Here is a 14,295-nt window from a genome sequence, read left to right as displayed (position 1 = left end):
ACTACATGTTTTTAACTAAACGGCAGGAAATGCTGATTTGTCTGGGAATACCAGTACACTCTTTAAAAAGATGCTTCTTTAAAGGTTTTTTAGTAAAGGCACTTGTTCTCTTTTGAACCATTTCATGCTAAAATGATTCTTGGCATGGTGAAATGGTTTTTCACATTGATGGGGAATGTGTTGCATACGGTTCTATGTAGAACATTTTTTAAATTAGTTATGTTGTTACAAGCTTCACATCAATTTGGTGCTATATAGAACCATTTTCAAGTAGACTTTTAAGAAAGGTGGCTCTTTAAAGGTTTTTAGTGAAGGGAATTGTTCTATTTAAAACCATATACAACACATTCTCCATGAATTTGAAGAACTATTTCACCATGCAAAGAACCATTTAAGCATGAAATGGTTTTATATAGAACTCATGTTTCTAAATGAAACCATTGTCTTTAAGAACCATCTATTTTATTAGAGTATGGAAATAACATGGAATTAAAACAGTTCAAATAAGTACTAGCTAATATACCGTATATGAAACATGTTAAATTCCTTTTTTTTCATATTTAAACAAACTCGATTTGAAACCTACCTACCTCCTTTATTTGTGCGTTGTTTTGTCTTTTTGGCCCTTGGTCCACCACTTCACTTCGGGCAGCCCTGCTTTAGACCAATGAGAAGACACTGAGGCATTTTTATAATATTAGATTTAGCTATTAGACATGGGTTAAATTTTCATTTTAAATATAAATATCATATTTATCCTTGAAAATCGGGGTAACCTGTGAAGGAGATTCCTCCACAAATCTCCCCACACTGGACTGGGTGCAGCCTGGTCACGTGACCTGCCGAGGGCGGAGGGATGAGGGATGAGGAGGAAACCAAAATATTGCAGTTCTATGGAGTAGCTTGACGTGTGTGTCTGTATCTCCGTCTCTGAGCCCAAACCGACCTGTTTTCTGGGTTACGTTGTGCTAACCCGTAAGTGCCAGCTGCCTCGGTAAAGTATCTGACAGTAAGGTGAGTATATTTTGCCTAATACGGGGTACAAAAGGAGACGCTGACGGCGCGGCGCCTCGTATCTCATCTCAAACGTGAACATGAACGCTAACTCGCTAGCCGGCCGAGGAGCGTGAACGCGCTTAGACGTTTGCTAATTAATTAAGCTACTGTACGTCAACCGAAACGTATCGCTACAGGTGTGTGTTTTAGGGGTGCAGAGGCTGGTTTGGTTTGCGTCTGTAGACCGTGTTGCCTGAACGAGCTCGGCGTAGACAACGTTACGGTGAATGTATCCAGACAGCTGTTTAACTAATCGGCTCAGCGGCTCTGGCTAACTTTAACTTCGTTTTCTGAGAGGTTTGGTTACTAGCCCCAAATTTAGGTCGCTGTCGTGTAGCAAATTGAAATGTTTTCATATTTCAGTGACGTTAAACTGCTATTTTCAGCATTTCACACATTCCTCTCTTTGAAAACACAACCATTCAGGAATTTACGCGGTGCAAGTCGGCTGCGTGGATAGAATTTTCCCGTTCCACCTTAAATGGTGCAGCAGTTACACTCTGTCGCCTCAGCCTTTACCTGTGACTGTTGCACCGTTTAAGGTGGAACGGGAAAATTCGAACCAGAAGCTGGCGAACAGGGAGCTGACTTCAGCCTCGTCAGGAATTTTAATCCAAAAACTGCAGATTTCCCGGTCGGTGAGTCAGTGATGGCCTGTAGCATCGGCGGTTGTCTTTATTATTATGGAATATTTAGTATAGGTTATTAAATGACTCACACCAACAGCCCCTCTCTCTTTAGATTAACACTGAACACGAATTAAAACCCATGTTCTCCAGTAACGTTAATGAAGACACCTAGATCTCAAAGCCGGATTTCTTCTAAGAGTACTTTTAAGATGTTAAGCGTGATATTTCAAGCTTTTGTTTTATTTGTCATATTTACAGCTGTACATTGAGCTGTGGTGAGGCTTTAGGTGATCACTCTCTACAGCTGCGGTATTAATATCAGTGCATGCCTCATATGCAGGGTTACACGTGGCTGAGTGTCTTACTGTACAGTGGCTGACTGTAAACGTGTGAATGGTCCGTGTCCTGCTGTTAGCTAGCTGTTATATTTGGCTTTAGTTTTTATTCCCAGTTATGCAGTGAATCTGACGTGGCGCACATTCATGAGCTTGAGTATTTGCTCGCTGCCACTCTGTGTGTTTGTGGTATGATTTGGGGTTTGCAGTCCTAGCGCTTCTCAGAAGTAGGCTACATATGTTTGACAGAGCACAGAACCCACAGTTTCTGAGCTTATTTTCGTTTCCCTCAGCAGCCACACGTTCATATCCGGTATAGTTGTTTGCTTTTGCCACAGAACAACTGTGTGGTCGCCTAATACTCCTTTTCTTTTATATGAGCCAGAGATGTGTGATGAAACCTGCTCATAAATCCGGGGAAACCCAGTCATGTAAGTATCAGATGGACTGAACGCCTTTGCCTGTTTTCCCAGACCCGAGCACTAAGCCTAGACTAAATAGGATTTTTAGAGCTGGTTCCATGAGCATGGATATAGCTTAGTCTTGGACTAGATTGCAATGTCAATGATAATTCACCACTCAAAAGCTTTTTTGGTCCAGGCTTAGGCGTAATGTGGGCTGAGGAAACAGATGCTTAATGGTAATACACTGTTTAAATAGTTAAATTAATCCTTCTTTCTTATCAGCTTCCTTTCATTTTTGCCTGATCTGTATCCCATGGCCTCAGAATGTAGTAGCAGAGCAGACTAGCAGGTCTATCCACATGCCAAAAATCAAGCAAAGCAGAGGGAAAAAGACGTTTCATTAAACCATTTGTACAGTTTAATCAGTATCTAAAAAAAACAGTCCTCTGTGTAGGACTGGGCCACTCTGAAATACTTCAAAATGAAAAATGTAACCATCACTATATCTTTTGTGATGGTTTTTTCATTTAAAAAACATCATTTTTTTCATCTTTTGTAAGATTTTTTCATTTAAAGTAGATATTTAATGTAAACCCCCTTGTGATGATTCTCAGCAAGCTGGCCAATGCAGAAGGAAGCCACGGTTAATGGTCCTGCCTTCCTGTATCATGTCTGTATTTATTAGCTTCTACATTAATGCCTATGCTAGCACTCAGGGATGAGAGTGCTGTGCTACAGACAATTACAGAACTTGACAAGAAGCACATTAAATACTTTGTTAGAATGCCCCTTTTAATATTTTAAATATAATGTAAATGAATATATTTGGTTGGATATTGAAATAAAAAAGATTTTGGAAAAAAAAACTGTTTATATTGATTCCCCATTGCCCTCAGTCGCAATGAGCAGTGACCTGAACGTGCCAATGGGATCCTCGGCTGCCGGGATGTCCGACAGGCTCCAGGACGGAGGCGGGATGGACTACAGGGACTGGGTCCGCCGCAGCTACCTGGAGCTGGTCACCTCCAACCACCACTCTGTCCAGGCTCTCTCCTGGAGAAAACTCTACCTGAGCAGGGCCAAGCTTAAAGCCTCCAGTCGTACTTCAGCCTTGCTCTCTGGCTTTGCCATGGTCAGTGAATTGCTGGGAATATACACAGTCATCAGTATATATGAAGCAGTAGTTCAGGAATAGTCAGTGGTCTGGCTTATGTGCTTTCTGACAATGTATGTCTTACCCTTAACAAAAGACATTGACAAAATTTGTTTACAGCTTATCTGCAGTGTGGTCTGTCCATGTCATACAGTGTCATAGAATGTCAGACATCAGACGTGTTTTAGCTGATCGACTACAATTGGAGTAAGGGGAAAATTTTATTTTTCTAAAATTGTGAATCAGTAATCACTGATTGGTTACTGAAAACTGACAGCATACATGCTAAATGTGATGATGATATATATATATAAAAATGATATATTATAGTTACTTATTTAGGATTGTTAAGATATTTTACATGGATCATGAGGTTAGCATGTGTTGAGCAGCGTTGCTAAGCCTGAATGTTGCTAAGACAAATGTGTTTTTGTTTTTTTTTTTTCTTTCTGGTTGTTTCTCACATGATGGTCAGATGAGAACATAAGTAATCATGGCTTATGTGCCTGGCTGTAAATGTTATTAAGAACCAGTACAGGGGCAAAAAAAAACAGAAAACAAAGGGTGTTTTTCCACAGAATGTAATCAAAGACAAGAACAACACGAAGCATCTGATATAAGATGTAGTGAATAGATAGTAGGCCTGTCAGTCACTGTTGCATTTATTAAATAAACTTTTAACCAGAACTAAGTAACAACATAATTACCTGGTTAATGTATTTTTAAATGAAGTTTTCACTTTGGGAGTTCAAAGTCACATTGTTCTCGTTTTTGGTTTTTGCTAAGAACTCATGCTGATTTGCAACCTCACCAGGTGGCCATGGTGGAGGTGCAGCTGGAGATGCAGTATAGCTACCCACGTGTCCTCCTCATTGCCTTCAGTGTGTGCACAACAGTGCTTGTGGCCGTGCACCTCTTCGCGCTGCTCATCAGCACCTGCATCCTGCCCAATGTGGAGGCGGTCAGCAACATCCACAACCTCAACTCGGTTTCAGAGTCGCCCCACGAACGCATGCACCAGTACATCGAGCTGGCCTGGGGCTTCTCCACAGCCCTGGGCATACTGCTCTTCCTGGCTGAGGTGGTGCTCCTCTGCTGGATCAAGTTCCTGCCTGTGGACTCGGGGACTTCCCCGAAGCTGAACTCTACCAGCCAGGCAGCCCCACAGCCAGGCCATAGCGGCTGGCAAGCGGCATTGGCCTCCACCATCATCATGGTGCCTGTGGGCCTCATCTTTGTGATCTTCACCATCCACTTTTACCGCTCGCTGGTGCGCCACAAGACGGAGCGCCACCACCAGGAGATCGAGGAACTGCACAAGATCAAGGTGCAGCTGGACGGCCATGAGAGGGGGCTACAAGCAGTGTGAGCTTTTGATCTTCAGGGTTGGTTGGTTTTTTTTTTTGTTTTTTCCCTCTTTCATTGTTGTGGCACCATTCGTCACGCCTTCAAGCGCCTAGGTTCACAGCCTTTTAGCTCATGGAAGCCAGTTCCCCTTGTGAGTGCTTTTAAATGCAGAATATGCGTTATGTTTTGCCATAATTTATCACATGCAACAGTCTGGACAGTGTCTTATTCTGCCTTGTGTAAAGAAACGTCCGTGGAGAGATAGGAGGCACTTTATAGGAGGAAAAAAAAACAGGCATGTTTACAGAATTTTACATCAAGGGCTATTTTGTTTTCCTTTTATTTAGTTAGTCTTCTTCGTTTTTCTAATGCTTTTTCAAGTGTATGCTGCGTTCTATTGCTATGCCTCAAGACCCAGAGAATGTTACACTATGTTTTAAGCTTTTTTTCCCTTTGGAGTTGGCTGGTATTTGGGTGGTGTGTAATGGTGTGCAAAAATTTGGTCAGAGAATTGACAGAAACAATGGCAAGAACGCAGGAGACCTGGTTACACTAATAATTAAAACTTTTAGGCTCACTGCCAGGGTAACTGAGTCAGATATGCAATGATTAATAATCGCAGGGCTATACCAGCTGAGCTTCCATTTGGTGGTGAAATATGTTGTTTATTACTTACCAGGCGTTTTGACCTTTTTTATACTGAGGAGTCAAGATTCATGTTCCGTATTCATTCTTTGTAAAATTGCAGAGGACCATTTAACAGCAAGAAATGTCTTAAGTTTTAAATGAAGCAGCTCTAGCTAGTATTGTGCACTTCTGTATTTGTAGACCATGTCAATCTTTATGCAGTCAGTTTTACATTGTCATACTATTTACATTTTTAAGCACAAAACAGAAGCATAGTCCAGTAGAGTTTGTGTCCATTTGCATACCCTGCTTAGTGCTATCTCATTTCATTGCAAGAGGTTTACATTAGGCTTGCTGTGGCAGAACATACGTGCTCAAAATAACCTAGGGTTAAACTCATTGTACAGAGAGCATGCACTTTAAATGGGCCCGATTACGAAACTGCCTACTTCAGATATGAAAGTGAAATTGCATTTTGATTTTTGAGGTTAGACCTAATGGATCTGCTTCGTGAACTGTATAATGCAGTTATTCAAGTGGGTAGAGTTTGCCAAGCTCTAGATGCTTCCTCCAAAAAACCTTTAAATAAACCATCATGCAGTTTATGTAACAGGAAAATGTGAGGATGACATTCCAAAAAAATAAGAGTTTGACCAAGAACTGACTGCCTTACTGCAAAGACATGAAAGTGCACTTGTGGTGTCGTTCATCGCGTAAGACTTGTTTCTTTATGAAGTATAAATAATGGTTTGGCGATTTACAGTAGTATTTTGTGAAGTATAATTGCAGTCACATCAGATGTCTTGTGTTACATTATTACTGTTGTTACAAAACCTCAAATCTCCAAAATGGTAACCACATGAACATTCTTAACTTGAATGGATGATAATATAAAAAGATTTTATTGGAAGTAATTTTGAACCATTTCTATTGGTCCACTCATCAAAAAATGTTAACACATTTTGTAAATTGCTTTTGGTGTTTTCTAATGACGGAATGAATTGAAAACAGAGAAAATACATTAGAAGGTTTTCAATTGACAGCAACTATGGAAATACCTGCTTCATTGATGCATCATGTCAACCTTATCATGCTTTGTGAAATATTGCTTTGCTATTGTATTTATTGAGCTCATGTGATGAGCAGGGATCACTTTTAGCCTTTCACATCCCAGCTGGTATGAACATTTGAAAGATCATCTGAGATCACCACTCTGAGGCAGTTTAAACATGTGGGCCTAGTATACACTACACCACCTTGTGCATTTGCGTCCTCTTAGTACGAACGGCCAAAAAGAGGAAAACTTTGACCAAAATTAAGTACTTGCATAGCGAAGGCTTGTGGACTTTACAAAAGCACCAATGCCTTTGAGCAGTTTGCTTTTGAATATTACTTCACTTAAGTGTGCCACATACCATAGTGACCACACAAAACAAGCAATGGACATCCTGTGAAAGCTGACATAATGTATTCTCATGCACAATATGTAACCAGTCTTTTTGTGTTTGGTGGCATGTCTTTTTCACATCCCGTCCGTGTACTTGTATGTTAATTTATGTCAAATAAACACCTTATTTTGTTTACTTTCAAGCGTTATCTTATAGTATTTTATATGCTGAATTGTATTATACTTTTATAGAATTGTTCCCTGTTGAAGTTACACTACGTGAGTTTTGGGGATTTGGAGACCTCTCTGGTGAAAATTTGGAATTGCATGCAACAGGTGGTTGAGCAGATGAATCTGATGATTTGTAAGCGCCTTGAAAGAGTTTTCATAGAAAACTCAGTCAAACCTTGGTGAAGGGCGTGTCTTCCAAGGATGTAAGTGAATTGTCTTCTATTGTCGATTTTGCATTAAAATGCTACTTGTTTTAACAACAAAGAAAGGTACGGTCTAAACACACTATCAGGCAGGGTCTCTGAGCTATCTGTATGTTTTCTATCAGTGAAGTGAGGGTGGTGGGAGTGGGAGGTGAAACATAAGACGACTGTTTAACATTATTTTCCCCACCCTCTGATGCACAGTGATGTAATCAAAAATCCAAAAATGTTTCAGGGAAATGCAATAGTCATTCTGATGCAAGATTACAGGAAGACAGGGATTCTGTCTTTTAAATGATGAAATGTGCTTAATATAATCAAGAATAAAGTACAAAAGGCCAGTGAAGGTACTTGCTTGGTTGTCCGAACTAGCTCAGGCCTGGTCAGATTTCCCACTGTGCCACGTTCATAGATGTAACAGCTGAGGCTGGCACATCCACAAGAAGCGAGACAGCTGGTGTAGTGGAAAAACTGGCGATCACTATCCCACTTCCTTGGAGACTGAACAGAATATATTACCCCAGCCTTTCCTTGCAGCTCCAGCGATGACTCACTCATTGTATTTATTACAGAAGGAGCTGGTCTGGTTCCCCAGAAGGCATTGTAATGTTCTAATGTTTCTGAATGGCAAGTTCGAAGACATTTAGCATAATGTTGCCTAGCTTGACTCTCGATCTCGATCTCTGGCTTGGTGGTTTTTTGCACAGTGCTAAATGTGCAATCAAGACTCTTATCAAGACTTGGGCTTGTATGTTCCAAAATGATCTGTGCTTTTATTATGCTTACAATTCCTAGGTAGGTTCATGTTATGCAGCACTTTTTACATGAATGTTGTGCTGGCTAAAGTGATGTCTGGCTATTTTAACCAATACAAATCTGTTTAATCAGCAACTGTGGCTACATGTCCCAAAAGTATGTGGACACCTGAACATCACATCCATATGCTTGTTGAGTATCTCATTTCAAAACCAAGGCTATTAATATGGAGTTTGCCTTCCATAGTCTTCCACAAACCATTGCCACAAAGTTAGGAGCATATAATTCTTTAGACTAGTGGTTCCAGAACCTGGTCCTGGAGTACCCCCTGCTTAGCACATTTTAGTATTCCCCCTGCTCCCAGCACACTTGATCCAACTAATCAGTTCATTACTAAGCCCTCCTTGACTTAAAGTGGGTGTGCAGTGCATGGGGTACTCCAGGACCAGGGCTGGGAACTTGTGCTCTAGAATGTAACTGTACAGCAATATGGTTTCCCTTCACTTGAATAAGGGGCACAACCCCTTATTCTTCCTCTACCAAACTTTAGTCACTCTGCATGCCAGCAGGTAGTGTTCTCTTGGCATTTGCCAAATCTAGATTTGTCTGTCAGATTGCCAGACTTCTGACCTCTTTGCAGCTGTCGGTCATAGACATTTCCACTTCACAGTCACAGCCCTTACAATAGACCGAGGCAGCTTTGGCAGTTTAGTTTGTTGAACTGACTTGGAAACGTGACATCCATTGACAGTAGATGTAAACTAGTCCCAGCCATCGTGCTGTTTTCAGTGGGGACCAGCTAAGGTCAACTGTGTCACTTCCTGATCGGCTTCTCATGTAGTGGTTAGTGGGAACGCGCAAGACTGCAGGCGCCTTAATGACACAGATCTAAAGAGTGTGTTGCAAATGTCTGAACTGTTTGTAGTAGCTGCCCTGTAATTTTTTGTGAATGTGTTGAATCATTATAAATCATTATAATCATTCAGCATTCCAGTACATGTTCACCACTTAATGAATTTTAGTCACTACTTCTTACACCATTAGTTGTTTGTGTAAAATATACTGTAGAATTAGCATGTTGGGAGTCACTGAGTTCTTCAGTATGACCCATTCTACTACCAATGTTTGTCTAGGGTAGTGTTTCCCAACCTTGGTCCTAGAGACCCCATATCCTGAACATTTTAGTGTTTGTTACTTTGCCTGCTTTAACAGAGTCACTTAAACTCAGTAAGGGGTTCTTAATGAGCAAATTAGTTGGATCAGATGTGTTGAGAGCAAAGAAAACACTAAAACGGGCGGTGCGTGGGGCCTCCATGACTACAGATTATGAACACTAGTCTAGGAATTTGCATGGCTGTATAATTGATTTTATGCATCAGGTGTGACCGAATCAGTCAAACACACTAATTAGAATGGCAGTCCATACCTGCCTGATTTCTCTGGTACTCTTCGCCTTTGCATAAAGTGAGCATTTCTCAAATTATACACATGTATAACAAAAACATATGATCTAGCCAACTTTACTGGAGCTTACAAGGAGCTTACCACAAAAATGCAGTCCATTCAGGATCACTAGAAGTAAAAGCTGACTGGAGTATTTTGCATACTGACTGTGCCCTGATCTCTGTATGTCATTTCAGTCAGTGGAAGCAATTAGCAGGCTAATAAATGTGCCAGTAATTACATGGCCAGTTGAAGCCTAGCAAATGTTTAGAAGTTAATGAGGAGAATAACAAACAGATGTGCTCTTTGTGTAAATGCAATTGGAGAGACGTAGTTCTTAGATTATGAATGAGTTTTCTAAGGTTCATACAGTTATGCTGATGTAGATTTCAACTGCAACCACAGCTTTATTGTGCTTTGAAAAGAATGTGTCTTCGCTGACAGGTTAGTGATGAAATTTGGAGTGTCCATGAGCTTAGCATTCATACAAAGAGTGGGACTTCCAAGTTTTAAGAATGGTCAGGAGCTTCTTTTCAGTGCTGTCTGTATTTGCATTTTAAACAAATCTGGCCATGCACTTTAGCACTTGCTTTGCATACAGTGCAATTCCAGCGTTCTTTCTGATAAGGAAAAAATATGATGGCTGGCAGCTATGATGAGTGAACAAACATGACTTAGTATTGCCACAATATGGTGACTCTGACCAAGGTCTGACTTGGTTTTAAACTTCTCTCTGAGCAAGTGGGTGATTTTGCAAGGTCAGCATCCTACATTCACTTGTATCTGTTAGGGCCACACTTCAGTTATAAAATGCCTGTTTTGAAGAGCAATTTCCAAGGACACCCACAACTACAGTGAAGCACTGGCACATGTTGTAGCTTTTGATATTGCTATTCAACATGCTGTTAAAATGATGGGTTGGTGAAAAACAACTTTATAATGTTTCCCCCTCACCCCTTATGTCAGTTAGTCAAAACATGTTTAGCGACTTAAATGTTATGTTCCTTGAGAAGGACGCTGTGACATAAGGACTTGTTTATTACCACATCCAATACATCCTACCAGGCGTGTTGGCAGCCTATGGTAAAGAGGCTGGAACTGGATGTTACCATTATTGCATAACTGGGTGAAAGGTGACCATTCATTTGGAGACCTTCAAGGATTTGGGCCTGACTGAGAATGACTCTTGCTGACCTCATTAGGATGCACATGAGGGACACTACCTTTGTTGACTGAATCTCACCAGTGACCCTGTGTTTGGTTAGGTTTCTGTGCCAATACAAATCTGTATTACAAGAGTTCATAATAGTTTTGATTTGTAATGATGAATCAGCCATTGTGAATGTAGACTGTCTAATTTGCATATAATTTGCATAAAACTTAAAATGTTTTGATCATGTTTGTTAGATGGGAAGACAGGTGTTCTCACCCCCACTTTTTCTTTCTCTCTTTGGTTAAGTTATTGCATGTGTAAGGTTGACCTGTTGACATTGTTTTTATCCGTTCTTTTGCTTCATGTTCGGGGGCAATTGAATGCTTTTCATATATTTCTACTTTTATTTCAATCATGTTGCAGTTGTATTTACCCAACATATGCTATATTGCCAAAGTATTCGGTTATCTGCTTTCACATGCATATGAACTTGAGTGACATCCCATTCTTAATGTGTAGGGTTTAATATGATGTTGGCCCACCCTTTGCAGCTATAACAGCTTCAACTCTACTGGGAAGGCTTTCCACAAGGTTTAGGAGTGTGTTTATGGGAATTTTGACCATTCCTCCAGAAGCGCATTTGTGAGGTCAGACACTGATGTTGGACGAGAAGGCCTGGTTCGCAGTCTCTGCTCTAATTCATCCCAAAGGTGTTCTGTCGGGTTGAGGTCAGGACTCTGTGCAGGCCAGTCAAGTTCTTCTACACCAAACTTGCTCATCCATGTCTTTATGGACCTTGCTTTGTGCACTGGTGCGCAGTCATGTTGGAACAGGAAGGGGCCATCCCCAAACTGTTCCCACAAAGTTGGGAGCATGAAATTGTCCAAAATCTTTTGGTCTGCTGAAGCACTAATAGTTCCTTTCACTGGAACTAAGGGGCCGAGCCCAACTCCTGAAAACAACCTCACACCATAATCCCCCCCTCCACCAAACTTTACACTTGGTACAATGCAGTCAGACAAGTACCGTTCTCCTGGCAACCGCCAAACCCAGACTCGTCCATCGGATTGCCAGACGGAGAAGCGTGATTCGTCACTCCAGAGAACACGTCTCCACTGCTCTAGAGTCCAGTGGCGGCGCTTTACACCACTGCATTCGACGCTTTGCATTGCGCTTGGTGATGTAAGGCTTAGATGCAGCTGCTCGGCCATGGAAACCCATTCCATGAAGCTCTCTACACGCTGTTCTTGAGCTAATCTGAAGGCCACATTAAGTTTGGAGGTCTGTAGCGACTGACTCTGCAGAAAGTTGGTGACCTCTGCGCACTACGCGCCTCAGCATCCGCTGACCCCGCTCTGTCATTTTACGTGGCCTACCACTTTGTGGCTGAGTTGCTGTCGTTCCCAATCGCTTCCATTTTGTTATAATACCACTGACAGTTGGCTGTGGAATATTTAGTAGCAAGGAAATTTCACGACTGGACTTGTTGCACAGGTGGCATCCTATCACGGTACCACACTGGAATTCACTGAGCTCCAAAGAGCGACCCATTCTTTCACAAATGTTTGTAGAAGCAGTCTGCATGCCTAGGTGCTTGGCTTTATACACCTGTGGCCATGGAAGGGACTGAAACATCTGAATTCAATAAATTGGATGGGTGAGTGAATACTTTTGGCAATATAGTATAGCTATGTTGCCTACTTCTTCATAGCTAATGTGTCAAAAACCACTTAAGTCTGTTTGAGTTTACACACAACTGAATGGTTTAAGGTAAATGTGTGACTTAGGCATGCAATTATCATAATCCTAATTATTTAGGTTTTCATTTTTAGCTACATTAGCCTTGGAGCTCCAGTAAAAAAAAGCAACAAAAAAACCAAACATGCCTGATGGACTACATTTGAGGTAAAAGGAAAACTCTTCAAACTTATTCTTCACTCAAGTATTCTTTTAACTCTTACTCACTAGAATGCATTCGTTTGTTTTTCTATGTTCCAGGCTCTGCCAGTGGGAGTGCTGAACAAACATGGATTACAGGGGCAGTCCCACAGGGACCCTTCAATGAGCCTCCAGCTACAGTGGGGTCATGGATATGGGAACAGGCATTTTGCTCGATTCTATATTTAGCCTGGGACCGATATGGGCCCTCCAGCTCAGTAAACCTTCCACAAAATGTTCTTTAAAATAGCCAGGTGAAACGGTTATTGATTATTTGTGCTGTAATAGTTTGGGCCTGGTGTAAAAATTGCCACATGGACCCTTAACCTGTTGCTATGTTCATGTTGCTAAGACTAGCAAACAATGGCGCATATTCATGAAACCTCTCAGAGTAGGAGTGCTGATCTAGGATCTGTTACGGTTAGTAAGGTCATAGTAGACAAGAGAGGAATCTAGATCCTAGATCATCTCTCCTATTCTGAAGCTTCATGAACACAGGCCAATGTCGGTATAAATTTAGTTGGGGGATTTGGTTTTAATCCAAACCTTATTGAAAAATTTCAGCACTAATGTGTTGAGCAGAAGGGATTAACCCCATAATTGGACTGTCTATCTTGAGGTATTGTAATGCTTATTCTTGATGTTACAGATTAGCCTTGTAGGGAGGCGTTCTTGCCAGCTCGTCCTTTCCCACAGCTTTCTCTGGAATGCTCTCTAGTGTCGTAAGTGCTTGGGTTTGATCTAAATCTCTTGTGGCTGATTAGTCTTAAAATATATCAAGTTTGGATGAGGTCAAGTTCGACTATAGAGGAGGAGGTTGTCACTGGACGTTTTTCAGTCACCAAATCCCCTCGAGGGTGACTTGACTTTTGCAGAGTGATACAGTTCACTGACAAGCATAAAGTGTAGGGACTACTTTCCCAAAAGAATCATGTTCTGTCAGTAGAACTGGAAATCACCTTGTTCTTTGTGTTTTGACCTTTAAGACCTTTTTCTTCCATTACTTTGTCTTAGATTATTTAGGCAAGACGAGAGCAGAAGGATATTTATAATACTTTAATTTGTTTGAATTACCAATTCCAAAACAAGTTAGATTAAATCATGTTAAAATAAATCAACTGTGTTGACTTGTTCTTCAATAACATCCTAAAAAAAATCCAATATAAAATTAGCTCCATTATTAGCACTGTTTCTGTTTTTTGTCACATTTGTTTTTCATTCATGTTCTGACCCTGCTCTTAAAGGTTTACTGCCTGTCTTGTGCAGTTTCATTCCAATCCTACATTTAGGTCTTCAGCGCAGTAGAGTTCCAGGGGTGGGCCTTAGCTTTATCACTTCTGGTTCAAGCCAGAGCCATAAAGAATGTTTAGAAAAACAGTTCTGACATTAAAATTGATGGCACAGAACTGTAGTTAATGTTTTGGAATGCCTTAAAACAACAGTTAACAGTAAATCTATCACCTGGAGGTATAAACAAATCATAAAATTCAAGGAATACTATGTTGTTGTTGTTCAACCTGTAGCATATGATAAGTTATCACCAACAATAAATTAAACAGGTTCCCCTCTACTTAGAAAAGAACAGCAATCTTTTTGACTTATAATAGAAGCCATTGGGCAGTTGATGAATGCA

The 14,295-nt window shown here is 40.9% G+C and overlaps 2 protein-coding genes and 1 non-coding gene across 4 annotated transcripts in view; 2 read left to right on the top strand and 1 right to left on the bottom strand.

Moving 5' to 3' along the window:
- Window positions 1-862: 862 nt before the first annotated feature.
- On the top strand, window positions 863-7,141 carry orai2 (ORAI calcium release-activated calcium modulator 2). Its single transcript, XM_036579879.1, has 4 exons — window positions 863-1,014; window positions 2,406-2,451; window positions 3,321-3,556; window positions 4,392-7,141. Exons 2-4 carry the CDS (start codon window positions 2,415-2,417, stop codon window positions 4,944-4,946), a joined length of 828 nt encoding a protein of 275 aa, XP_036435772.1. The 5' UTR covers window positions 863-1,014; window positions 2,406-2,414; the 3' UTR covers window positions 4,947-7,141.
- Window positions 7,142-10,218: 3,077 nt separating this feature from the next.
- LOC118815143 lies at window positions 10,219-10,312 on the top strand. Its single transcript, XR_005007789.1, has one exon. It is a non-coding gene; the product is annotated as a Z30 small nucleolar RNA (small nucleolar RNA).
- A 3,397-nt stretch (window positions 10,313-13,709) lies between these two features.
- Window positions 13,710-14,295, bottom strand: part of pex12 (peroxisomal biogenesis factor 12) — a 6,202-nt gene continuing 5,616 nt past the window's right edge. For both annotated transcript variants that reach the window (XM_036579878.1, XM_036579877.1), the window contains one exon: window positions 13,710-14,295. This exon is cut by the window's right edge and continues 710 nt beyond it. The gene's annotated coding sequence lies outside the window, so the exon portion shown is untranslated.

Source organism: Colossoma macropomum, unplaced genomic scaffold, assembly GCF_904425465.1.
Source record: "Colossoma macropomum unplaced genomic scaffold, Colossoma_macropomum, whole genome shotgun sequence".
In the NCBI taxonomy this organism is placed as follows: Eukaryota; Metazoa; Chordata; class Actinopteri; order Characiformes; family Serrasalmidae; genus Colossoma; species Colossoma macropomum.
This window is presented reverse-complemented; position numbering and strand designations above follow the sequence as displayed.